Source organism: Gymnoscopelus braueri (assembly GCF_963280865.1).
Source record: "Gymnoscopelus braueri genome assembly, chromosome: 16".
In the NCBI taxonomy this organism is placed as follows: Eukaryota; Metazoa; Chordata; class Actinopteri; order Myctophiformes; family Myctophidae; genus Gymnoscopelus; species Gymnoscopelus braueri.
This window is the reverse complement of record NC_137616.1, coordinates 1,921,137-1,948,505: the sequence shown is the minus strand read 5'-3', so window position 1 is coordinate 1,948,505 and position 27,369 is coordinate 1,921,137. Positions and strand designations below refer to the sequence as shown.

Here is a 27,369-nt window from a genome sequence, read left to right as displayed (position 1 = left end):
CCCGTTTTTGGATTGGTCAAGCTTCACGTGACATCACAATGGGTGCGTTCGGAAATTACGCACCGGAGCACACTCGCCTATTAGTTTGTATTGGCCAGTGCGCTCAGTGCTGTATTTTCGAACGCGCCCATTATGTAATACTTTCTAGTGTGATACTATCAACATTCATCCTTAGCGATCCCACACTGTTTCTTCAGGAACAGAACTTTCTAGTTATTATCATCATCATCATCATCATCATCGTCATCACCAAGAAGTGTCATCGATTATTAGTTTTAAGCATTATTTGGCTAATGAATACAGAAAGAAACACTCCGGCTCAGTAGGTGGCGGTAACCACCAAAAAAACTCAATGACAAAGCCGAAGAAAAAGTAGCTCCCTTCCGGGTGTGTGTGTTTGTTGTTGTGGTTGTGTCAATGGTTGTCTAGGTAGCATCACAACCACAACAAAGCCTTATTTTAACCACATTACTTTAGTATTGGTGGTCGAAACTATTATCCATGCAGCCTGGTCGGCGCCACAGTCAACAGAGAGGAGCAGACACTTAGAAAGGACACAGACTGTTTCTATACATTTAATTTGACAAGTACAGCTAGCATTAGCATCATTAGCATAGCATTAGCATCATGTCAGCTACAGAGGACGACACAGAGCTGAGGGACCTGCTGATCCACAACCTGGAAAACAACGGCATCCTCAACAAACTCAAGGTAAGATTTTAGTGTCTATTTATTATTTATTGAAACACTCCCACTATAGCCTGCTAGCCTAGCCTACAGCCTCCAGTCTAGCACCGAAACATGACTGGCAGTCATGGAGGAACTACCTGGTTTTTGGCACCTTATCCACAACAACCCGTACATCTACATAAACGTTCAGATTTCAAATATAAAGCGCTGACCTCACGGCCAAGGATATTACAATTTGAACCGGGTGGGTCTAAGTACCCGAATCTTCCGTATTCAATTAGCATTTTAATCCGATTGTTGGACATTTTATCAACCTTTCCTTCATATGCTTTCAACTGCGCGACCCTATCGGTTGGGGAGGTGTACTGCACTCTGATACATTAGAACAGTGGTTTTCAACCAGTGGTCCGGGGACCACCAGTGGTCCTTGAGGGAGTACCAGGGGGTCCCCAGCAAAATTAGTTAATAGCGTCACAGTCATTTTTAACCACTTAGCTTTTGGCTATTCAAAAATAGCAGATATACAAGCTCATAGCGCGGCACCGAGTGCCTCGCTATGAGCTTGTAGATCTGCTATTTTTGAAAAACCTTGAAAAAGTGGAGGGGCATATCTTTGAATATGAATATTTTTTAAAGCGGAAATTAACTGATATCTTTGCTTCTGGGGGTTCCCTGGCACAAAACATTTTCAGATGGGGGTTGAACAATACAGAAGATACGGGTACTTAGACCCGACCGCTTTAGCTGTAGTATACAACCCTCGTAGACGTATTTATGATTCTGACGTTTTCAATCTACGAGAGTTGTAGGGTGCACTTCCTATAGTGCTTTGGACTTTCTGCACTATGCCCCGTAGACACTCCAAACATTGTACAAAATGAAAATAAAGGTGCTTACCGCCGAGCCCCAAATGTTAACTACTTCTACGGGGTAGTAGTTTAATGTAATAATCCATATCTTTCAATAAAGAAGTGTTTTAATGCCGTCTGTGGCCGATTCTGTCGGAAGTTCCCAATGGGCGTTAGTGACGGGAAGTGAGGGGGCGCATCCGGTGAAAACCGGAATTACACTAAATGTAAACAGGAAGTAAACGAGGGTGAAAAAATGGCGTTCGGCCACAGACGGCATTAAAACACTTCTTTGTTTAAATATATGGATTATTACATTAAACTACTACCCCGTAGAAGTAGTTAACATTTGGGGCTCGGCGGTAAGCACCTTTATTTTCATTTTGTACAATGTTTGGAGTGTCTACGGGGCATAGTGCAGAAAGTCCAAAGCACTATAGGAAGTGCACCCTACAACTCTCGTAGATTGAAAACGTCAGAATCATAAATACGTCTACGAGGGTTGTATACTACAGCTACGACCGCTTCAACTTACATCGATGGCCGTGGGTGGGGTCAATACTTTATATTTGAAATGTTAACGTTTATGTAGATGAACGGGTAGTAAATGAGAGAGTGCCGACACCAGGAACAAGTTGCGCCATGACGCTCGTGACAGACGAGACGAGCGTCATGCTACCTTTAGTCCTGCAAGTGGGTTTCAAAGTTTGTTTTCAAACTCTCCCATTCAGTGGTGGAAAAAGTACTACGTTGCTTTACTTCAGTAAAAGTATCAACACTGCAATGTGGAAACACTCTGTTGCTAGTTAAAGTACGGAATTCAAAATTTACTTGAGTAAAAGTACAAAAGTATTTGTATCAAAATATACTTAAAGTTAAAGTACTCACTATGCAGAATGTCCCATTTCACAAGTTTTCAAATGTAAAAAATGCATACAAATCTTTTGAAAATGGCAGATCTACAAGCTCACAATGCGTTGCATCAAGAGCTTGTAGATCGGCTATTTTCAAATGGCCGAAATGTATAGGGCTGAAGTGGTTAATGTATGTTTTGTGATAATAATCAAAATCTACAAAGTAACCAGTAACTACAAATAATTGTAGTGTAGTGGAGTAAAAGTATATTTGCCTCTGAGATGTAGTGGAGTAAAAGTATTGAAAATTGGAAATGCTCAAGTAAATTAAAAATGCCTCAAAATTGTACTTGAGAACAGTACTTGAGTAAATTCCACCAATGCTCCCGTCCCATCCCATAACTATGAGAGTGTAGTCCAACCTTAGGAGTAATGTTAAGTTGATTGTACATCATGAAACCACGGTAGCCTTGGATCATCATGACTATCATAGATGTTTTTTTTGTTTTTAAAGCTAAAGTCAGACTCGATAGGATGCATCTATGATAGTCTTGATCCAAGGCTAAAGCTACAGTATATTATATGAGATACCAAGAGTCAAAGGTTGTGGCAAGAGTTATTTTATTTACACAGGTATTTCATGAGCTGCCTCTGTGTCTCAATCTAAACTGTCTTATAAAAAGAGTGTGTACCAAAAAAAGAACTGTTATGGCAAAAGCCACAGGCTAGTGATGCACTTTAATTTGTGTTTTTATGGTTAGATATTTTTTTAGGGATTTTTTTTTATGGTTTTGTATTTTGTATATCCATGTGACGTGCTGCGTGCTAAAATTTATTTTTTGCTGTCATTTATTGGACTATTTTTTTTTAGTTATGCTGCAGGACCACATTGGAAACCAGTGTTTCACTAGGCTTTAATGTGTTATCCTGGGTTTAAGTTATATTGTGATTTTACTTGTATATCTTTTACCAAAATCAAATCAAAATGGATTTGATTTTGTACACTCTCAGAGAAGAGGGTCCATTGTATTTGGAACCCTTTCAAATTAACCCTGACGGACCCAACTTTTGGACAGTAGCCAAACATATCAATGTGAGCTTGTAGATCTGCTATTTTTGGCGAGGAGATTTGGCTCTGATCTTCCTCGGACAGGTCACCATGGCCTCAGGTGTACTGTACCCCATTTTCTGTTCAGCTGTGTACACCACAGATGTGGTAGAGAATGGATGGAGAGACCATATCCCTTTCAGTTCCTGTAAAAAAAACACAATTAACAGATGCATCGCTGATTCACACTACATTACATACTGTCTGTGTTATGCGGTCCATGGCTCTTAATGCATATCAAACTGGGGGTCCTTGAAAATAACCGGTTAATCTCAAGGACCGCCAGTTTCATATGCATCAAGAGCCATGGACTGCCATTTGATCTCTGGGACCTAGCTGCAAGCAACTCAGATGCTATAATGCTAGCTGGCATCTAGAGTTGCAACACCAACCCTTGACAGCCCATACATTGAAACAGAAAAGTATTTAACAACGTTAAACTCGCCAACATTGCAGCTGTACGGAAAAGATTGGGTTATTCTCTTTGTATCTGTCAAGTTTCATAAAACTCCACCGTAGACATGTTATGAGCTACGTTCTGTCAATAAATTCCGTGCAGGTGATTATTTCTCTTGTATTATTATTTCTAATTATTATCTCTTTTTTTCTGTTGGAGTTTGGAAGCGCTCGTTTTCAATAACGAGACGTCATGCTGCCTCCTGTGCAATTTCGAGTGTGGCGCGAGGTGGTACGCAGGACCATTGAGTGATTTCCAACGAGCGCTTCCAAACTTCAACACTCCAAAAATAATCACCTGCACAGAATTTTGTGTGTGTGTGTGTGTGTGTGTGTGTGTGTGTGTGTGTGTGTGTGTGTGTGTGTGTGTGTGTGTGTGTGTGTGTGTGTGTGTGTGTGTGTGTGTGTGTGTGTGTGTGTGTGTGTGTGTGTGTGTGTGTGTGTGTGTGTGTGTGTGTGTGTGTGTGTGTGTGTGTGGGGCACGATTCTTGCTCAAATGTGAATCTCCATAAGAATTGAGATCACGATTCTCACACAATTCTCTTGTAAATATAACAAGTAAGACGCGCGAACGCAGCTCGAAAATATTGTGTATTTACGGACTTGTAATCCGTGTTATTTCACTGTGATGGGGAGAGAACTGTGTGTGTGTGTGTGTGGTGTTGCATTTAAATCAGAGCATTGTCTAAATTCCTGCACTCTGGCGCCCTCTACATAGGTAGTGCATGCACACGCCACACAGACAGACATACAGACAGACAGACAGACAGACAGACAGACCCACAACCTGAGCAGGGTTACATAGTAAGCTCCACTTGGTCGGAGGCGCGGCTTCGCCGCGGCTCCTTCCGCGTTCGCAAAAATATGAAGCAATATTAAGCATATTGAAAAAAAAATCGTCATAATTAAAAATCGAGATCGCATAGGTGTCTGAATCGAGATCACGATCTTTTTTCGATTAATCGTGCAGCACTAGTGTGTGTTTGTGTGTGTGTGTGTGTGTGTGTGTGTGTGTGTGTGTGTGTGTGTGTTGTAATGGTAAAGTGACTATGTTTCCATCTTGCAGGCAGAGATGCGTGCTGCAGTGTTTCTGGCCATGGAGGAGCAGGATAAGCTGGAGGTAATGGTCCATGTTCTGCTGATCTTATCTATGTGTTAACTATTTAAATACGTTATACTATTAACCACATGAACCCCTCCATATAGAGCACCGAAGTCTGCGAGGGCACTGTCCCCCTGGGTCATGGATTATTTTTGGGGGTCCCCGGCAAAAGTAGTTAATGTAGCGTCACAATCATTTTAACCACTTTAACTATTATTTTATACTTTAGCTATTTTTGAAAAATCTTGAAAATGTGTGCAAATCTTTGAATATCTATTTTCTAAAAGGAACATTTTTAACTCAAATCTTTTCTTCTGGGGGTCCCTGGAACAATATTTTTGAGTTGAGGGTCCACGGCCAAATTCATATAATTTTGGGGGTCCCTGACATGAAAAAGTTTGAGAACCACTGCTTTACAGGCACTGTGCCACCCGAGCGCCCTTTAGAGCAGCTATTTCCGGCGAAGTGATTTGGTGTAAAGGGAATAACAGAGTGGGCCTAGTATAGATCCATGGGGGACCCCAGTCAGAGAAGTACAGTATATCGTCACTGTCTGGTGGAAAGCTGTAACTATTTACTTCATTAACTAACTAACTGCTATTTGTCTTTTGTCCCCGAACCAGAACAAAACACCACTTGTCAACGAAAACCTGAAGAAATGCCTCAATACCAAAGATGGTAAGTTTTGCTCGCTGGGAAATACTAATTGACAAAATTCTCTAAAACATTGGTACTCAAAGTGGGGTCTGGGGACCCCCAGGGGTCCTTGAGGCGGTTCCAGGGGGTCCCCAGCAAAATGTGTTAATACAGCATCACAATCATTTTAACCACTATCCATTTATACGTTGGCTACATATATTTTTTTGCAGATATACAAGCTCACAGCGCATCACTTAGTGATGCGCTGTGAGCTGCTTTTTTTGAAAAATGTTAAATGATTTAGTAATAATGTCCTGCTCCCCATTGATTATCCCTTGCATATTGATCTGGCTAGAGCAGCTTTTAATTTCTTCTTCCCTGCAGGTCGTGTGGTAGCCAGTCTGGTGATTGACTTTCTCCAGGTGTTCAACTTGGACTTCACCCTCGCTGTGTTCCAACCAGAGATCAACTCTGTGAGTATGAACCCAAACCCAGGGATTCCTCCACTATTTACTATTGCTTACGATTTAGGCATTTTCGGCGTTTCCAGCAAGTCAGCGATCTGGTGACAAAATTGCACGAGAAACTGTCCTGAAGTGTAGCTTCGGCCGTGTCATTAATCAAATGATTATGACTATAACTAACTAATGGATATTGAGAGGAACGTGTCCGCTTCCTCAAGCTACAACACACACACACACACACACACAGTACCTTCCTTCAGAAAAAAACAACCACTAGATGAGCGTATCACTATACAGTGACAGTTTTAACAATTGTGAAACCTAAAAATAAGAAGTGCGTCAGCAGCAAAGTGAGGTGGATAATTTACTGTGTTGTCCGTCCGCACTATGCCAGTGGTTTTCAAACTTGTGTAATGTCACTTGATTTCTAAGAACCCCCATAACTCTGAGAGTGTAACAAATGGATCCTTAGGGGTCCATTTCGTTCCATTTGTTACACTCTCAGAGTTTACAGACCTGTAAGGGTCCATTTAGAAGCCCCTCAACCCAGAGGGTCCCTGCGGTCCCCACATTGAGAACCACACAGGGCATGTCTAGCAGACGCTCGAATCCAGAGCTACTTAGAAGTGCAAGAAGAACTGAATAAGCATAAGTAAGCATGTAGGGTGTCAACTATCAATTGTATTCTTGGCCATTATGGTGATTAATCGAATAATTGAGAAGCACGTTTTAAATTAGGTGAATATCATAAACAAATCGATAAACCACTTATATTAAAGCGTTATTTTTTACTTAAAAAAATGTATGCAGGTGAATGGAAACGATTATGCAAAAATAATTGAGATTATCTCAAGTAATTGCGATCAGGCAACAATGTAATAATTGTGACAGACCTACAGGTGGACGTTATTTTATTATTATTAATGTTTAATTATGATGAATGTTTTCCGGATAGATGAATGGACTGGACAGCCGCACACAGGTGTGTTGTGAGCTGGGCATGTCAGAGACGGACGTGAACAGGAACTCTCCTCTGCTGCTGGAACTGACCAAGTCTTCAAGACACACACACAGTGAGGTACACTACAACTCCCACAATCCACCTGGACTGTGTCCTGGATCACTTTCACTTCTATGGTCATTAAAGCGGCACTATGTAACTTTTTTTTCAAATGAATAAAATGTAAGTTTCTCCAGTCTGTGTGGTAGAGTATGTTAAAGCAGCAATTTAGCTTGGGGTATCAGTGGCCACTTTGGACACAAATAACATGGCAGTCAACGTCTTTGGCTTCATTACCCAAGAGTCTCTGCATGTCCGTCGACGACGCGCTGTGATTGGCCAGTCTTCGCTTTGACTGCTTAAAAAGGTAACTTTATAATTTTGTGGGACATAATATGCAATATAGTTGTTAAAAAGTTACATAGTGCTGCTTTAATAAAACCTAACAATTGGCGTGGTTGTATTTTGTCTCCCTGCTCTTCTATTAACCCATTAAGACCTGGAACACATCTGTGTCACTTTAGATTTCTTTGGCTATTCAAAAATAGCAGATATACAAGCTCATAGCGCGGCACCGAGTGCCGCACTATGAGCTTGTAGATTGTAGTCTGTTGTGAATTGAACTGTTAAAAATATAATCAATTCATATTATTGTAAGGGATATTGTTTTGTTAAAAGGTTAAAGCTCTATATTGTGATAGTAATCATTGTTATAGATAGTTTGTTCAGTAACAGTCTCTCCAGCTCTTAAAAAAAAAGAAATTTAGGTGGGTTCCTCTATCTTGTCAGGATAGAGAACCCATTTATCAGCTTGAATTCTATAGTGTTCCAGTTCAAAATTTGTTTTGCTAATTATTTTTGTTTCATCACATTTCACCAGTTTATCGGGTTCTCTATCCTGATTGGATGAACTTGATTGAATTATTTGTTTTTATAAAGCTCTTTAACTCATTGAGTGCCATTGACGCGTTTCACGTGTTTTACCGCAATGGCGCAACGTGCCAATGACGTGTTTGACTTGTTTTTGAAAAAAAAATTAAACATTTTTTTTTTCTTTTTTGAAAAAACTTTCAGAACCCAAGATATCATCATTTGAAGATTTGCTGCTCCATTCACTTCTTGTTTAACTTATTACTGAAAAAGGCTAGCCTGACACTCAGCCTGAATTTTCATTTCGTTTCACTCCATTATTCAATCTGAACGCCCTCTCAATGCAGCGGAGTTCTGAGATGGGGGCGTGGCCAAAGTGGGACTCCACTATGAACCAACGCGATTGGTTCATACTGGATTGTCCCGATCCCGATTCGTCGTACAGATTTTCAACCGAGAAACACCCGCCTTCGAAAGCGTCACCAGACCCTGAATGCTAGGAAAAGGATTCAGGGGGTGGAGCCAGGCTAGAAAAAGGCTGTATCTCTGCTCTTTTTTTTATACTATGTATTTTTCAATGTTATTATGTTATTTTCAAAAGGCAGACAATTAATGTCAACAAGGTCCAATGACCTCATTGACATTTGTGATACCACACAGTGCACCCCTAAGTGATTAGCACCCATCAGGGGATCGATTATACTGGAGATAAATATTCTGTGACTACTTGAAAAAGGCACAGTTCGCAATTATTTTTTTATTTCATTGGCACTGAATGAGACCCACACACACACACACGCGCACACACACACACCACCTAAAGTTCCATTTCTCTAACTATACGTGCTGCTGGTCTGAGGTCAGATTGTGTAAACTAAAATGCATGTGTTTCCTCTCTCATGTACCCCGTCCTGCTGCTCTGTTACCAGGGAGACAAAGCTACAAACATTCCAAAGGTAATTATCTAATTATAATGTGTGTGTATGTGTCACGATTTCCCAAAAAATAGCAGATCTACAAGCTCTACAAAAAAATATATATATTTTTAAATCTTTGAATAGAACATTTTTAACTCAAATCAGATCAGTGGAACAAAATATTTTTATAATAAAATTGTTTGGGTCCTTGACATGAAAAGGTTAGTGAACCACTGATATAGCAACATACGCTTTTCAGAAAACTGTTTCATGTGGAAGAATGTTCATATATTTTCAAACATAAAAAAAATGTGGAAATAGCCCTTCTACCAGCTCAAAACACGTCTCATCGTGACGTGCTCACAATGGTCGCATTGTGAGCTTGTAGATCTGCTATTTTCAAATGGACAAAATATAAGGCTGATGTGGTTAGCCTGTTTTGTAATAATAATCAAAATCTACAAATTAACTAGTAACTAACGTTTTCATAAAATTGTAGTGTAGTAAAAGTACAATATTTTCCTCTGAGATGTAGTGGAGTAGAAGTAAAACTATTGCAAATTGTAAATACTGAAGAATACCTCAAAATTGTACTTAAGTACAGTACTTGAGTACATGTACTTAGTTACTTTACACCACTGGTTATTTGTGTGACAATGAATCGTCAAGTAAAATGTGGTGATGGTGACATCCTCCCTAGTGGTGAGTTGTAACGGTAGGTGAGTGGAACACACACAGCTTCCTGTTGTTCAGAGTCTTATCAAGCTTTGACAAAACAAGCCTGTCCTATTTTCATTGTGATGACTTGTGTACACACATACGTCACACAGTCGCTCCATAGGAGAGTGATATTTGAATTAGGGCAGAGATTCTTAACCTTTTTCAGGCCCCAAAATATTCATATTTGAACTGGGGACCCCCCACCCCCACACACACACACACCCACACCCACACCCTGACAAGCACTTGGAATTGTAGGCGTTGAGGCATTACATTTAGTTTGACTTGGTTCCATTTAATTATTAGCATAACCAATAGTTATTACTACTGCATATGCCCTTAACTATTTTATAAGCTACCATGATGACGATGATAATAGTTATTATTATTATTATTATTATGTACATTGGACAGATACAAATCTCCCTCTTGTTCTCCAATTAGGAACTGTCCCCAAAGCAAATAGCAGACGCCAGGAAGAAGTTTGACTTTTATGACAAGGTGATGCACACACACACACACACACACACACACACACACACACACACACACACACACACACACACACACACACACACACACACACACACACACACACAGTTTAACAATGTATTTATGTCCACACACAGGGAAAGCATACAGGGACATAAATAGTTTAGGTGCAGTAGAGGTTACATTCACAAACTCATGGATATAACACGCATGTCACTCAGCACTCAAGCAGCGGCAGCGCTGCCATACAATACTTGTGCCAGCCTTTCTGCCTCGTCTTTGGGCATCCCAAAATGTCGAAACCCTCCAACAACCAGTCCGTGGGTATAATGTCCTAGGCTGGATCACCAGAGGAAACAAAGTTCTTAGTCTTTCACTGCTGCTTGGTGTTAAAGCGCTCTCTGTAGTTGTTCTCATGGGCCTGGAAGTCCCACCTGGACGTCAGGTAGCGTCGGCTGTTGGTAGATTCTACCGGTGAAAAGTGCCTTCTTGGGTGCAAGCTACATAGTCCACAGAAGTTGCAAATGCATCCATTGCACCTACTACATTGACGATGGTAGTTACAACGGGGCAGTTTAACGTAATTGATTGATTGATTGAAATTTGTATTAGGCAAAAGAATGTAAAACAACACAGTTACATTTATAATACTTTTGTCTAAAAGGTCCGACCAAAAAAGTCCCTTGCGGACTTGTTTCCGTTGGGGTCCTTGAATTAATTTCATAGACATATATAGTAGCAACCAAACAGTTCAAAAATCAACATAAGTACAAAAAAAAAATACAACCAAAAAAAAGCATGAAAAATAAAAAATATATACAAAAAAAGGGGGGGGGGGTCGCCTGTCTACAGGGAAACTGGTACTAGCTCCTCTTTTTTTTTCCGAGGTATTTATACAGATATGCGGGTATAGGGGGCATTTCGGGCAAATCTGCATTTACAATTTTGAAGACCAGTCCCATTTTTAGTTGTTTAACCCTGTCTTCCACCCTGTGCCAGCCTAGGCTGGCAAAGTGGGTGGGAGAGAGGTGGGTCATGGGCCCCAGTCCGAGAAGTAGTCGAATCAGTTTGTTTTGGGAGGTTTGAAGCTTAGTCTTCAGTGACACTGAGGTGTTGGAGTACCAAGAGGAGCAAGCATGCCCAGCGCACACACACACACACACACACACACACACACACACACACACACACACACACACACACACACACACACACACACACACACACACACACACACACTCAGTGCTCAGTGTGTTACTGTGTTGTGTTGCAGGACAGGAGTGGAGGCGTGCTGAAAGAAGACGTCAGATGTGTCTTCAGTGATCTCTTCCCTCATTTTAATAAGTACGTTCATACATACAGTAATACAATATGGATGAAAGTTCATCTTCTCAGGCCCGTGCTACACATATATGGACATTTTTCTAAACGTGTGTGTGTGTGTGCGTGTGTGTGTGGTAATAACAGGAACATGTTGGAGAGTTTCATCAGTGATGAACTAAAGACCACAGACAAAGCCTCACGAAAGAGTAAATATCATCATTATTATTATTATGTTGGTTATTATAACGTTGCTTGCTGTCATTCAGAAACCCTGTAACCATATTTAAACTTTTTCTGCGGTTTCTTTCTTTTTTTCGGAAATGGATGCTTTACATCTTCCTACTACAGTGTCAAACAAAAGTAGCAAACATCTATAAGGTCATAATGTGTCGTGATGTGACACGTTTTGAGCTTATAGATCTGCTATTTTTTATAATAGCTACATTGGAACACAGGCTCTTTTTTACATTTCCTGAAGAGTAACCAGACATGATGTGTGCTTTGTGTTTGATACAGAGACAGACTTCCAGGAGTTCTTGGGCTTGTACAAGCGGCTGTTCGCTCAGTGTCGCACTGTGGTAAGAATCCTTACTTTAACTTTATATATATATATATATATATATATATATATATATATATATATATAATATTGTGTACTGTTTTCCGTACTAGGCCCACTCCCTTGCCGGAAATAGCCGATCAACAAGCTCACAATGCATTGCAACACAACACAACACGTGGTGACCTTGTTGATTAATTTTCACCACATGTTCACCTATTATGACATGGCCAGCCTGTGGTCTTTAGGGTCCATGTGCTGATGCCAATGCGTCGTCGAGCCATCGGTGGTAGCCAGGCATTCACAGGGTCTGAAAACCCCATTCAGCATTTTTAGTCTGACTTCAGAGACAGAGAGAGAGAGAGAGAGGGATTAGAATTCGGTGGGGAATGCAAGTCTGAAGTGGTGGGTTTTGAGGATTGTTTTAAATGAGGCGAGGGTGGGGGCAGCTTTGGTGTGAGCTGGGAGTGGGTTCCATAGGGAGGGGCGGCAACTGAGAAAGCCCATCAGCCCATGTCTCGCTTTAGTCTAGGCCTAGGGGATGTCCAGGAGGTTGGCATCACCAGACCTGAGAGAGTTGGAGGGGGGGCGGGGCGGTGAAGGAGGTCAGAAAGGTAGCGGGGAGCCTGGTTGTTGAGGGCCTTGTAGGTGGTGATCAGACCGTGACCACATGCACCTTTGTGGAACACATGAACGTTGAAAGGAATGTATGTAGCACAACATGGATTGTAAAACAGTGTCATGCGTATGTGATTTAAAGATATTTTTGTCACTAAAACCAATGAATAATCATGATAAATAATTGTGATCTCAATATTGATCAGAATAATTGTGATAATTATTTTGGCCATAATCATGCATCCCTAGTTTCCGCACCCAAATCATCTTCACTAATAATTGTGAAGAGCTGAATTAATCCAGTTCCATCGTTATCAATGGACAGTCACTGTGTGAAGGGGTGTCGTTTTAACACTGTTTTGTGTCATCATGAAGGTTATGGGTGACGTCTGCGAGGTGAGCCGTCCATCCAACAGGTTTGAGGAGAAGATGACCAGTAAGGTGCGTTTGTTTTGCTTGCTGTCATTTCCAGGGCCCTGTGAAATCTGAAATCTGACCTGTCTTCAGAAGACTGGTCAGATTTATTCGCATTTAGTACCAGTGTTGGTTAATGTTACTTTTATAAGGAAGTCGTTACGTTACAGGATTACCGCCATTAAAAAGTATTCCGTTACGTTACAGGATTACCTTCTGAGAAAAGTAACTTGTTAGATTATTTTTGCGTTACCGACGATTAAAACCCACCTGCAAGGAAGTTTGGTAGACAGAAAATCAAGAGTGCAGCCTACCGGAGTGTCCACCAGTGTTGTGGAGCTGTGCTGGGCTTCACCATGGCAAATTTGCATTGACGTTCTCCTCCTTTCACCAATACATCCAAAGATAGTGTGAATACTTCCACGACCGTACTAAAGGGCAACCTCTTTGTTTTCTCTCAATCTCTGCCATGTCGCACACGTGCGACAAATTAATGTAAACAAGACCAGTAATACATAGCCATGTGTCACACCAAAAGTGGTGTCCCATTGAATACGTTAGAATGATTACGCAATCACCACAGACCGCAACGCATCAGTCACCGATTTTCGTGTAACACCTGGACCTTGCATGCGCGATATTTTCTGTTAATGGGGCTGAACAACATAGGCAATAATGTTTCTACCAAATATCTCTTAATGCTATTGTGGGGATAACTCTTAGTGAGATTTGCCATTAATGATCACCATCAGATAATACATTAGCCTTGGTTCAAGACGTGACATTTTCTTTTATCATTTGTGTATGTTTGTCAGTCTTAGATACCATCCCCAAATATCCACTGGTATTACATGTTTAATATCTGTACTTATCCTTACATGTATAAAGTGTAAAATACAATATATAAAATATAAAGTGCTTACCCTAAAGCCACCGATGTTACCTGACCTGGTCCTTTGTTGTGTATTATTCCGTAGTGTTCAATAAAGAGGTGTTATATCCCAGTGGTTCTCAACCCTTTCAGGCCGTGACCCCCCAAAATAATCATATTTGAACTGGGGACCCCCATTTTGTTTTACTCGGTTCCACAGATAAATATTGTGAAAATAGCAGATCTACAAGCTCACAATGCCTCGCGTTGCGATGCGTTGTGAGCTCTGTTGTGGTCCCGACCCACAGGTTGAGAGAACCACTGTTATATCCCATCTGTGCTGAAAAATCCCTGTATTCCTCAATGAGTGTAGTGGCGCTGTTGCAATGACATGCCAGCACAGACGGGATGTCGGAAAGTATTAAATAAAATCTGTCAGTCTTGGTCCAAGGCTAATAGAACATGTGTGTGATGTGTAGATTCCCAGGTTTAGAAGTCCACAACAGAGAGTACAGGAGCAGTGTTGTGCTGAGGTAAAAAAAAAAAACCACCTTGCAGTAGGAAGTCACTGAAACCAGTGTTTTCTCTGTGTTTATGCAGCAGCCATGTTGAATAGCACTGCTTACAGTGCAGGGATTCCGTTTTTAGGTGGGGGGGTTTAGAAGTTGAGCAACAGTGTAGCGTTCCCTGCTGCTGAATAAACCCACAGGAAACACTGGACGCACGTCAATAATCAACCAATATTCACTCACACTGATATACACCATTTGGCATCCCTTAAGGGCCTTTCACACCAAGCACGATAACTATAACGATAACTCTTATGTTGTATGTAAAAAACACACTCAACTCAAGTGGATGTTATCGTTGGTCAGTGTACTGCAGACTCTCACAATTATCGTTATAGTTATAATTATCGTGTTTGGCGTGAATGTCCATTCACTCCAAACCTCTGAGTTTAGTTGATTTAGGTAAGCCGAATAGACTACATTCTAACCAATCCATTCAGTGGACTGTATAACGATGGCACACAGTAAAATTTTACCATTTGTATTTCTGAGTGTACAAAGAACCAAAGGGATCCACTTGCTTACATTCGTACACACCCAGAGTTGAAAGAACACTCGGGTTTCTTTACAGTAAATGCTGTCATCAGGCCATGGTTGAACTGGTATGCTGTTCGCTAGCTAGCTCTCACAGACATGCTAACAACACAATCACGCTGTTCCCTTACCTGCTCCAAACCACTACATGCATCTCTACCTGATTTGCATGTTGTTTTTTTTTACTAACAACTCCAATAATCCATTAAGACAGGAAAGCATCTGTGTCATTTAATGTCATTTCTATGAGCAGATATGCAAGCTCATAGAGTGGCACAGAGTGCCACGCTATGAGCTTGTAGATCTGCTATTTTTGGATAGGCCAAAGTATAAAATATGAGCTTGTAGATCTGCTATTTTTGGATAGCCCAAAGTATAAAATAATGGTTATAGCTAAAAATCTAAAATGACACAGTATGCGTTCCCGGATTGAATGGGTTAATGTTGCTATAATAATGTGCAGTACTCTGAGAGAGACGGTAGCAATGTAGACTTATCCCTGGGTTTTTGTTCCGAAGTGACTGGGTTGTTCTGGTCACTGTACAAACCAGTGCTGATGGACTGGTTTGGTGCTGCTCCTCTCTGCTTTTAGTTGTGTTGATCAATGAAAATCCAGTCAGATCTTCTCTTCTCCATCTCCACTGGTACCATCAATGAAAGTAGAAAATGCCCCCCAAAATATATATATACAGTGGTGGAAAGTAACTAAGTACATTTACTTAAGTACAAGTTTGAGGCATTTGTACTTTACTTGAGTATTTCCAATTTCCAATACTTTTACTTCTACTCCACTACATCTCAGAGGCAAATATTGTACTTTTACTCCACTACAATTATTTGATTACTTTGCAGATTTTGATTATCGTCACAAAACATACACACACAAAAAGTAAAACAATGTTTTACTTTTTCCACCACTGTCCACTGGTACTATCAATAAAGGTAGAAAAAGACCCAAAAAAATATATATATAAAAAAAAGAAAAAGATCTTCTCCTCTCCCCTCCCCAGTCCCTCCTATGTGTTTCTTAATCTGAATTTTTTTTTTTACAGGGAGTGGAGCTGGCCCGCGGCGACCCCAGCGTGACCTCCGGGTCCGGGGTCAAAGGTGACGTGGGCCCGGGCTCCGGCAGGCCCGGCGACGCGTCCAGAGACGCCCACAGTTCCTCCTCCGTCCTGAGGAGGGCGCTAGACCTGGACGTGGAGGAAGACGGCGACGAGGGAGACTCCTTCTTTGACGACCCTCTCCCGAAACCACAGAAGACCTACGGCTGGTGAGAGAACCATTATCGCAACACTCTACAAGCTCATCGTGTCACAACTTGTGAGCTTGTAGATCTGTGTTTATTCTGAATGTTCAACTCCAGAATAGAGAAGCTCTCTACACAGTCAAATCCTTAGTTAATTTAACTCTTTGACTGCCAGAAATAAAGCATAATTCCACGGCACTGCCAGCGAGTGTTTTCACTGACATTTGAAAAATCATAGAATATTTATCTCCAGTACGATCGATCCCCCGGTCGCTTTAAAAGACTTATCCAAGTCTCGCAGAATCGGGGGGGGGGGGGGCAGTTGAATTCCATAGTTGTGGGCAGTTGAATGTAAGTTGCTTTCGCCAAAAAGCAACAGAAACAGCGGAAAAGCCATTCTTTCAGATCGAATTACAAGGGATAGAACAGGCTGTTTGTATTGCGATCACGTGACCCGCTGCTGCTCTCCTTCTCTGGGAGCCAAACGGTGACCCATTACAGGCGAGCGAACAGCACGATCAAGTGGAAAACCACGGAAAACACAAAATCTCATCATTCTCGTCATTCTCTGTGTGGGCCCTAGCAAAATATGTCGAGAAATCTCGTCATTGGCATCCAGAGGGTTAATTTTTGTAACTCAGAGTGTAGGTCCATTTGGTTACATTTGTATCTGGGATGTTCACGCACAACCATCTCATATTGTATATCTGCTTTTTTCACCAAATACTATTTGCCCCAGAATGGTGTTCATGAGATTAAATAAGTGTGTGTGTGCGTGCGTGTGTTGTGTGTTTTCATGCAGCAGTTCTCCTCTGGGTCAGACAGAGTGAGTATTGCTATCATTAACACAACACAATGCTCACAGTAACACCAGTCACACAACAAACGGTATCACCAGCCAGTTTATTTAAGAAGGAAAAGCAGTGAAAAGGTATTTTTTCATCAATCTATTTGATTAGCAGAAGTATTGTCAGCATGCAACCAAGTGTAAAATCAGCCATTAAGACACCATCAATTTGGCCGACTATAATCTTATGATATTTAGTTTGCTGTCAAAATCAACCCTGCTCCTGTGTGTATGTTCTGTTTCCTGTGACTATCCTTTCTCCTGTGTGTGTTTGTATGTAACGCCTGGGATTCGAACCCGGGTCTCCCGCGTGGAAAGCCAACATCTTAACCATTAGGCCAAAGGGAATTCCCTATAGCTCGGGGGAGATATTAGACTTTCAGGCCATCAGGCTGAGGTTGTGAACCACTCTGTTAAATATATCCTGTTTCCTGTGACTATCCTTTCTCCTGTGTGTATATCCTGTTTCCTGTGACTATCCTTTCTCCTGTGTGTATATCCTGTTTCCTGTGACTATCCTTTCTCCTGTATGTATGTCCTCTCCCTTGTTGACTACATCTCCTCTCCTGTGCTGTGTGTGTCAGTGTTGGCTCAGTGAAGGAGGACAGTATCTCTGGGTCTCTAAGGAGAGGCGAAAGCCTCAACGAGTGAGTCTGCAGTGCATGCTCGTTCACTCCCATCAGTCAGATCACTCCCATTTCACCAGCCCTTTATGCTCGTTCACCCCATCGTCGTTCGTTCATGGGCATCGGAAAAGCGGCAGATACTGCCTAAAATGCTGGATGGGCATCGGCGAGTATGCCAATCCATGCCATTCCGATACCACGTCATTTATCACATTGATGATATGCCATTTACAGACTCATTTATTTTGTATTTTGAATGTTTCAATTGATGTTGTTTTTGTTTTAATTAATTCAGTAACGTGTAGCTGCTCTTTAACACATTACCCGCCTTGATATTAAACATCGTTTTTTTATCCCCTTGCCAGCGCCCAGCATAATTACCTTAGCAGCCATTTTTGGGCTATGGCCCATTGAAAACTCCCAAGAAACCCCGAGACCCCACTTCTAGAACCACTGTCCTAGATATATTTTTAATTATACACTGGTATTGGATCGGTGCTCAGTATATAGACCGATATGCACGTTTTGGGAATCGGTATCTGGAAGGAAAAAATGGTATCGGTACATCCCTACGAACCACCCAGCAATGTGGTTCAAATCCGAATCACTGTGTTTTTTGCTGTTGAGACTTCATCAAATCTGATTCCAGTCTGAATAGGACACAAACCTGATTTAGGAGCACATCCTTTCTGTTGTTTTCACTGTCTTTCCTTTTCAATGATTCTCTCCCTCTGTCAGTCTGTCTGTCCTGGTTAGTAGGGGTGTAACAGTTAATCCATCTAATCGATATAATCAATTATACAAAATAAATACATAATAATAATCACATTTTCATTAGAAAATATCAATTGTCAGGGAAAAATTGAAATGCAGCTTTTTGGGGGGAAAAGTTACAAAAATAGCAGATCTACAACCTGACAATGCGTTGCGCCATGACACGTCAGTTTGTGCATCTGCTATTTTTGTGTGACAAGATCTACTAGTGGTTTATCAGACTACTCTATTTAGTTGATTATAAAAACAATCATTACAATTATTTTGCGTCAATTCATCAATAAAGACAATATTATTTGATTCATCTAAAAAGCTAAATTGCTGGGAAGATGATGTATAGTTTCATCCCTGCTGGTCAGTGAATATGTTTCTCTCTTCAGTCTGTCTGTCCTGGATTTGGACGGGGTCTCTGAATACAGACTCAGCCCTGAACACAGGTCAGAGTCTTTACCTCTCTGTGTGTTTGTGTCTTTACCTCTCTGTGTGTTTGTGTCTGTAATTCTGAACACACGTCAGAGTCTTTACCTCTCTGTGTGTTTGTCTCTACCTCTACCTCTACCTCTCTGTGTGTTTGTCTGTAATTCTGAACACAGGTCAGAGTCTTTACCTCCCTGTGTGTTTGTGTCTTTACCCCTCTGTGTATTTGTGTCTCTGACATTGAACTCAGGTCACAGTCTCTACCTATCTGTGTGTTTGTGTCTGTGATGCTGAACACAGGTTCAGAGTCTCTACCTCTCTTGAGTGTTTACCAGTCGTTATGCCAATTGAATCCTCCCCACACACATTTGTGTCACTGCTGTTGTATATCCTACTGACTCACCTGCCAGTGAGGAGCCCCCACCGGGAGGATGTAGAGCCTCCCACCCAACACTCCCTGCTGACAGGTGCCGCCCTCCCCAGCCCCTAGGAATACATAGTGACAATTACCACCCTCCCCGTCCGGCTTCCGTCCCTCGAACACGGGCCAATTGTGTTCTTATAGACGCTCAGCAAAGCCGGATACCTCTCTGTGTGTTTGTGTCTCTGACACTGAATCAACAAAACACTGCTATTTCACTGCTGTGTTGTGGCAAAGCAGCTATGTTCAATGCAAAGTCTATGGCAGTGGTTGACAATAGCTGTCCTACTTTTATGTTATGAAGTGTGGAGCTCCCTGTAAACCACACCACTGTTGTTGTTGCTGTGTGATGCTAATTATTAATGCCTATTAGGGCTGTCACGATTACACATTTAAGTTGACGATTAATTGTCACACAAATAATTGATTAACGATTTAATTGTTTTAGGCATTGAACATATGAAAGTATGAATATTTTTTTAATTTTATTTCTGTTTAGTTTTTAGGCTTCATGATCTCAAATGGCACAGGGCAGATATTATGATAAATAACTATATACAAAGAAATTACACATTTATAAATGTTATGCTTTGATTTTTTTTTTTAAATAGTGGAAATAGCTGATCTACAAGCTTACTGATCTACAAGCTTGTAGATCGGCTATAAGCTTATAGATCGGCTATTCCTGGTATTTTTGGAAACTTTTGTAAATGTATGAACATTTTTCAACATGGAAACGATTATGACTATTATGCAAAAATAATTGCGACTATGTTATTAGTTATTATGTACTAATTGTGACAGGCCTATTAGCACCCCTATTGAACCAGACTGAGGTTGGTTGGTTTTATATGTGTGTGTGTGTCTCAGGAGGGTGGAGTCATCCAGGACTAGAGACAGTCCCTTGGGCTCCCTGTCGGACCCCGCCCCCCAGAGGAGCAACGACAGAGACGTGCAACACTGCAGGAACGGTCAGAATACATACACACAGTGGTGGAAAAAGTACTCAAATGTTTTACTTAAGTAAAAGTATCAATACTGCAATTTAAAAGTACTCTGTTACAAGTAAAAGTCCAGAATTCAAAATTTACTTGAGTAAAAGTACAAAAGTATTGGTATGAAAATGTACTTAAAGTACCAAAAGTAAAAGTACAAACATTTTGAAAATGGCACATCTACAAGCTCACAACGTGTCGCGATGCGACGCGTTGTGAGCTTGTAGATCGGCTATTTCCAAATAGCCTATGTATAAAATAGGGCTAAAGTGGTTAATGTATGTTTTATAATATAATACTTTATATCTGCAAAGTAACTAAAGTTTTCAAATAATTGTAGTGGAGTAAAAGTACAATATTTGCCTTGGAGAAGTAGTGGAGTAGAAGTAAAAGTATAGACAATAGGAAATACTCCAGCAAAGTAGAAGTACCTCACAATTGTACTGAAGTACAGTACTTGAGTAAATGTACTTAGTTACTTTACACCACTGCATACACACACACACACACGCGTGCACGTGCAACACGGGGGCGCTTGGGTAGCGCAGGGGTACATGTGCACCGCCGTGGAGTCTAGTCGAGTTTGAATCAACCGCGGTGCATCTGGCTTGCCGAAGGTCTATACCAGTGGTACTCAACCATCTTAACTCTAACACATCGTCTACAGCTGCCCTTGCCAGCTATAGATGATTACATAAATCCTATAACGCTAAAGCTCACAACGTTTTGAGCTTGTAGAAAGTCTATTTTCAAATAGCCTAGGTATAAAATAGGGCTAAAGTGGTTAATGTATGTTTCATAATATCATAATTTATATCTGCAAAGTAACTAGTAACTAAAGGTTTCAAATAATTGTAGTGGAGTAAAAGTACAATATTTGCCTCGACAATTGGAAATACTCCAGTAAAGTAAAAGTACCTAGTTACTTAACACCACTGTCTACTACTACTATGTAACTCCATGTAAACTAAGGTTGCTGTAATCCCACTAAATCAGTGCTTTTCAACCCTTTTCATATCAAGGCAAGGTCCGTTATTTATTGGGCATTTGAGCCACAGAACCACCGTTTTAATGAGATTTAGCCTCTCAGACCCAAAACTTAGAATATTTTGTTATTGTTGGATGAGATTGTGTCCACAATTCCATCCATGCTGTATTGATGTTAGTACCATAGGAGAGATAACAGGCAAACACTGATCAAAATAACAATTCTTCTACATTCTCTAATTGTGTAGACTTCTTGTAAAATTACGGTAAGTAATGCAGATGTTTAACAATAATTTAACTCTTGAGAGCATTAAGTGAAACCAAATTAACCCATAAGGGTCCATTTGGTTTCATTTTACACTCTCAAGAGTTAGAGATCTAATAAGGGTCCATTTGGTTACCAACTCTTCATCATTTAGCTGGGGACCACCTGTAACCCCCTCAAGGACCACTGGTTGAGAACCACTTTCACTAAATGTTTGGTTTTGTCGTCTTCCTGTAGGAACGTCGACCTCCAGAGACAGAGGAACCAGGGACGTCAAGGTCATGAAGGATAGAAGTGGATCTCTGGGCTTAGGTCAGTTTCAGACATGTTTTAAATCATTTAAACTCATTTCTGAACTAGTCGGTTTCAATCACTTGAATGTTTCAGTTCAGTGATTCTCAATCTTTTTTTTATTTTTTATTATTATTTCAAATACCTCCGGTTTGTTATACATCCAAATCTTTTTAGCTCGAGACCCAAGAGACTGTGTCTCAAGGTGCCTTCTGAGCTTGTAGATCTGCTAAATTCACAAAACATATTACTGGAATTTCTTAGATATTTTTTTTTGTATGAAGTTCTTTTGAAAAATGTTAGATGTTATGTTGTTTAGTTTTTTTCCCAGACACTTGGGGATAAAAAAAAGATGTATATTTTGCAAAACATTGTAGGAAATGAAAAAGCTCACGTCACGACCCATAAAAATGGTTCCATGACCCACACATAGGTCACGACCCAGTTTTTGGGGAAACAGTGCATTAGACCACAGACCTCTATTTCTTTCTCTCTGGGATCTCAATCTACACTGTAAAATCCTTGTAAGGGTCCATTCCTTGTAAGGGTCCATTTGATTCCATTGTACTCTCAGATATAAGGGTTCGTTTGATTCCATTTGTACTCTCTGATATAAGGGTCCATTTCATTCCATTTGTACTCTCAGATGTAAGGGTCCATTTCATTCTATTTGTACTCAGATTTAAGGGTAAATTTCATTCTATTTGTACTCAGATTTAAGGGTCCATTTCATTATATTTGTACTCAGATTTAAGGGTCCATTTCATTATATTTGTACTCAGATTTAAGGGTCCATTTCATTATATTTGTACTCAGATTTAAGGGTCAATTTGATTATATTTGTACTCAGATTTAAGGGTCCATTTGATTCCATTTGTACTCTCTCAGATTTAAAGGAGTAGTTCACCCAAAAAAATATTTACAAAAGCAATCGTTCGCACTCAGAGTGAGTTGACTTTTTTTATATTTCTTACATGTCGGGTCTCTAAAATGAACAAACGTTTTGGCTATCCAGCCTCCCTCAGTGTCGAAGGCTGGATAGCAAAAACATAATCAGTATTTTATCTGTGGCGCTACGTACCGGTAACTTAGTGCATTTACTCAATCAAGTACTTTAGGTACTTTTACTCAGATTTTATTTCATTATTATTACTTGTTTTCAGATTATTAACACAACTATAGGATACTACAATATCATATCTGTAGCTGAACTTGATGGTTTTTTTTGTTTCCTCCCCCAGATGAAGACGTTGAATATGATGATGATTTTAACAGGTGAGGCTAAAATAAGTTCAGTACATTTTGTGCAGCATATTAACCCTTTAAGGCCGGGAAACTTTGGCTATTCAAAAATAGCAGATCTATTTTTTTGAAAAATCAGGAAAATTTGTGCAAATCTTTGAATATATATATTTTTAAAGCAAACATTTGTAAGTCAAATCTTTACTTCTGGGGATTCTACAAATGTCTTATAAATCCTCATGTTGCTATAATCGGTGATTCTCAAACTTTTTCATGTCAAAGACCACCCACAATGATAATGTATTTGGCCGTGGACCACCATCTAAAAATATGTTCTTCCAGGGACCCCCCAGAAGCAAAGATTTGAGTAAAAAATATTATATATAATGTAAAAAAATATATATATATTCAATGATTTGCACACATTTTCAAGATTTTTCATAAATAGCAGATCTACGAGCTCATAGCACTCGGTGCAGCGCTATGAGCTTGTATATCTGCTATTTTTGAATAACCAAAGTATAAAATAAAGTGGTTATACAGATGCGTTCCTGGTTTTAATGGGTAGAGAGAGGGAGAGAGAGCGTGTGTGTGATACAAGTATTACAAGTGTATTATACGTGTGAGGGCTAAATGTCTCCACATGTATAGTAGAATTAGAGAAATAGACATTGTGAGGACAATCTTCACGGTCACACCAGAAGTGTTCATTTTGTGTGATTATTTTTGCAATAATTTAAACTGTATATGTGTTATCAGTACAGTAAGGCGATAAAGCAACATCATCATTTATTTTTAAAACGAGGTGTGTGTGTGTGTGTGTGTGTGTGTGTGTGTGTGTGTGTGTGTGTGTGTGTGTGTGTGTGTGTGTGTGTGTGTGTGTGTGTGTGTGTGTGTGTGTGTGTGTGTGTGTGTGTGTGTGTGTGTGTGTGTGTGTGTGTGTGTGTGTGTGTGTGTGTGTGTGTGTGTGTGTGTGTCCACAGCCATCGTTCAGACCTGTCTAAGAGTGAGCTGAGTATAGGAGAGGAGATCGAGGAGGTGTCAATAGAAGGACCTGACATCAGCGACAAGGTAAAGTAAATCACATATACTTTGGTGCACTGGTTCTCAAACTGTGGGTCAGGTTTTTTTTGGGGGGGGAGGGGGACATTGTTTTCTCACTCAACAGTAAACAAACCAACATACAGTATAAAGTGTATACAGGGTCTGCTCGTTTGTAAAGTTACTATTTAATGACTGGTAAGACTCTTTTAATACCTCCAAAATAAACAAACATTGGCCAATCAAAAATGGTCAAACTAAGAAAGAGAAATAATTTAGAAAATATCAGATTGGCTATTTTCAAATGTTTTATCTGTGGAACAGAGTCAAACTAAATGTAATGCCTCAACTCCTACAATTCCGAGTGCTTCTCAGGGTGGGGGGTCCCCAGTTGAAATATGATTATGTTCGGGGGTCGCTGCCTGAAAAGTTTGAGAACCACTGATTAGTGATTCAAGCCATACTGTGTATCACATTTATATTTGTATATACTTTTTATATATTTTTTCTGTCTCTCTGTCTCTCTGTCTCTCTCTCTCTCTGTCTCTCTGTCTGTCTCTCTCTCCGTCTGTCTGTGTCTGTGTCCCTGTCTCTGTCTGTCTCTCTGTCTGTCTCTCTCTCCGTCTGTCTGTCTTCGTCTGTGTCCCTGTCTCTGTCTGTCTGTGTCTGTGTCTGTCTGTGTCTCTGTCTGTGTCACTGTCTCTGTCTCTGACTGTGTCTCTCTCTGTCGCTCTCTGTTTCTGTGTCTCTGTCTGTCTCTCTGTCTGTCTCTCTGTCTGTCTCTCTCTCTGTCTGTCTGTGTCTTCGTCTGTGTCCCTGTCTGTGTCTGTCTGTGTCTCTGTCTGTGTCTGTGTCTGTGTCTGTGTCTGTCTGTGTCTCTGTCTGTGTCACTGTCTCTGTCTCTGACTGTGTCTCTCTCTGTCGCTCTCTGTTTCTGTGTCTCTGTCTGTCTGTCTCTCTGTCTTTCTCTCTCTCTCTCTCTCTCTCGTCCAGTTTGATGAGACCACCCAGGACCTGAGTGTGTCCCAGCTGAGTCAGACCCATGGAGCTGACTACATGGAGGACGTGGCCTGACACCCCTCCCCCCCCGCCCCCCCCCCCCACACACACACACACACACACACACACACACACACACACACACACACACACACAGACAGACAGACAGACAGACAGACAGACAGACAGACAGACAGACAGACAGACAGACAGACAGACAGACAGACAGACAGACAGACAGACAGACAGACAGACAGACAGACAGACAGACAGACAGACAGACTTATTTATCTCTGTAAAGTTGCGCTGTAGACTTGAAAATAGACTTTCAACACAGACGGACTCACAGACATGTGTGTCCTCTGCTAGGGGTCCTATAGACAGACAGATAGTCAAAAACGAGAGATGTTGACTCGTACTTTGTTATATTTATAATGCTATGAGTAACATTTAAGCATAAAAGAATGTTACTGTATCTTATTAAACAGGGTTGGTCTGAACGTTCGATGGAATGCATTGCAAGTCAATGAGAGCTGGCCTGACAAGCTCATGAATAAACACACATTAACACATTGAGTGCCAGAGGTTTTTTAAAACAAGGTACAGCCAATGCCAGCGTTTTTTACCGATTATCATTTATTGATCTTTTTAGAGCTGCAGAAGCGACAATGAGGACCCGGATGTAAACAAACGGTGTCTGGGCGATGGCCGAGGGTCCCGTCTAACGACTGGAACAATAACATTTCTACCGCGATCCGCCATTGCAGAGAGATCGCCCGTCAAAAATGGCTTGTTTTAACCACACAAAAAAAGATATGGACCTTTTTCTCAAGATCCCATCATTGGGGCGGATGCACGCCCGTTTTTTGGGATGAAGTCACAGCCGTTTATTCCCTTTTTAAAGGGTCCTAGGATCATTCCTAAGTTGCGTTAGAGCGCCCTCTTGTGTAAAAGAAATAAGAAAAGTAAGATTACGTTTATGGCACTCATTGTGTTAATATGAATGTCAATTTTATATTTTTTACAAATCCAACCCTGCCAATGACTTATTATTATTACTTAAAAATTAAAGGTTTCTAAGGCCTCTAGTTTGAGAGTGGGAATTTTTTTTTTAACGGCACAACTGATTGTTTTCAAGGTTAAAAACTTCAATCTTGAACGTATCTTAACGAATAAAAAGTTATTTTAACCAATGTGTGTGGTAGAGTATGTAACTGTCCCCTTCTACCCTGGATTTGAACCCAGGACTCCTGAGATTTTGGTCCCCGGAGAAATTGAATTTTGACCTTCAGGTCTGCTGGACAAAGTTGTACTGCCTGATGCTCATAAGCATAACGTCTCTGTCGGCTGGAAACCTCATATATCCAAAACTGTTACTTTTCAGGATGCAAATTCAAAAGTAGCAGATCGACAAGCTAGAAACGTGGTGTGGTGCGACGCGTTTCGAGCTTGTGGATCTGCTAAAAAAACAGAATGTAGAATGTGGAGCTAAAATACGAATACATATCATTTTGGTGGTCCTTGACATGAAAAGTTTGAGAACCACTGATATTATAGCAACATAAGTTTAAAATGAAATAAAAATGAATTAGGTATTTGTAGAATCCCCAGAAACAAAGATTTGCGTAAATCTTTTTTGCTTAATATATATAAATATATTCAAAGATTTGCACACATTTTCACCCAAATCTACAAGCTTGAGCACAGCAATCTATGCTGCGCTATGAGCTTGTAGATCTACAATTTTTTAATAGCCCCAAGTATAAAATAATGGTTATAGCTAAAAATCTAAAATGACACAGTATTCGTTCCAGGATTGACTGGGTTAAAATGGCCATAATGAACAGGAACAACCGCATCAAAAGAACAATTGGTTGCTGTCGGGCAGAAACCTCTTATCTCCATATTCTAACTTTTTGTGTTTTGTTTTTTTTGTTGTAAATTAAGGCCTCTACTTGATCACACTACAGCGTCACAAAAAAGTAGCAGATCCGCAAGCTCGAAACGTGGCGTGAAGTGACACGCTTTGAGCTTGTAGATCTGCTACTTTTGATGTTTTTGAACTTGAATTGTGAAAGGTTTTGGACATATGAGGGTTCCACCTGGACAGAGACGATGTGTATTTTATTGTACTGTGTTATATGGTTCAGTTTGTTCTGCAAATAAA

General features: G+C 40.6%; 1 protein-coding gene across 3 annotated transcripts; it reads left to right on the top strand.

The window, feature by feature from the left end:
- Positions 1 to 401: 401 nt before the first annotated feature.
- Positions 402 to 26,395, top strand: cep43 (centrosomal protein 43). Of its 3 annotated transcripts, XM_080453905.1 has the most exons (20): positions 402 to 711; positions 5,023 to 5,076; positions 5,682 to 5,736; positions 6,082 to 6,170; positions 7,117 to 7,239; positions 8,961 to 8,987; positions 10,113 to 10,169; positions 11,434 to 11,504; positions 11,628 to 11,689; positions 12,000 to 12,061; positions 13,036 to 13,101; positions 14,425 to 14,478; positions 16,101 to 16,321; positions 17,729 to 17,791; positions 18,925 to 18,981; positions 20,253 to 20,353; positions 21,867 to 21,941; positions 23,162 to 23,195; positions 24,146 to 24,233; positions 25,197 to 26,395. In XM_080453905.1, the coding sequence occupies exons 1-20, from the start codon at positions 628 to 630 to the stop codon at positions 25,275 to 25,277; spliced, it is 1,524 nt and encodes a 507-aa protein (XP_080310031.1). In that variant the 5' UTR covers positions 402 to 627; the 3' UTR covers positions 25,278 to 26,395. The 3 variants fall into 3 exon arrangements, with proteins under 3 accessions (XP_080310031.1, XP_080310032.1, XP_080310033.1); XM_080453906.1 differs by lacking the exon at positions 14,425 to 14,478; XM_080453907.1 differs by lacking the exons at positions 17,729 to 17,791; positions 18,925 to 18,981.
- The last annotated feature ends 974 nt before the right edge of the window (positions 26,396 to 27,369 follow it).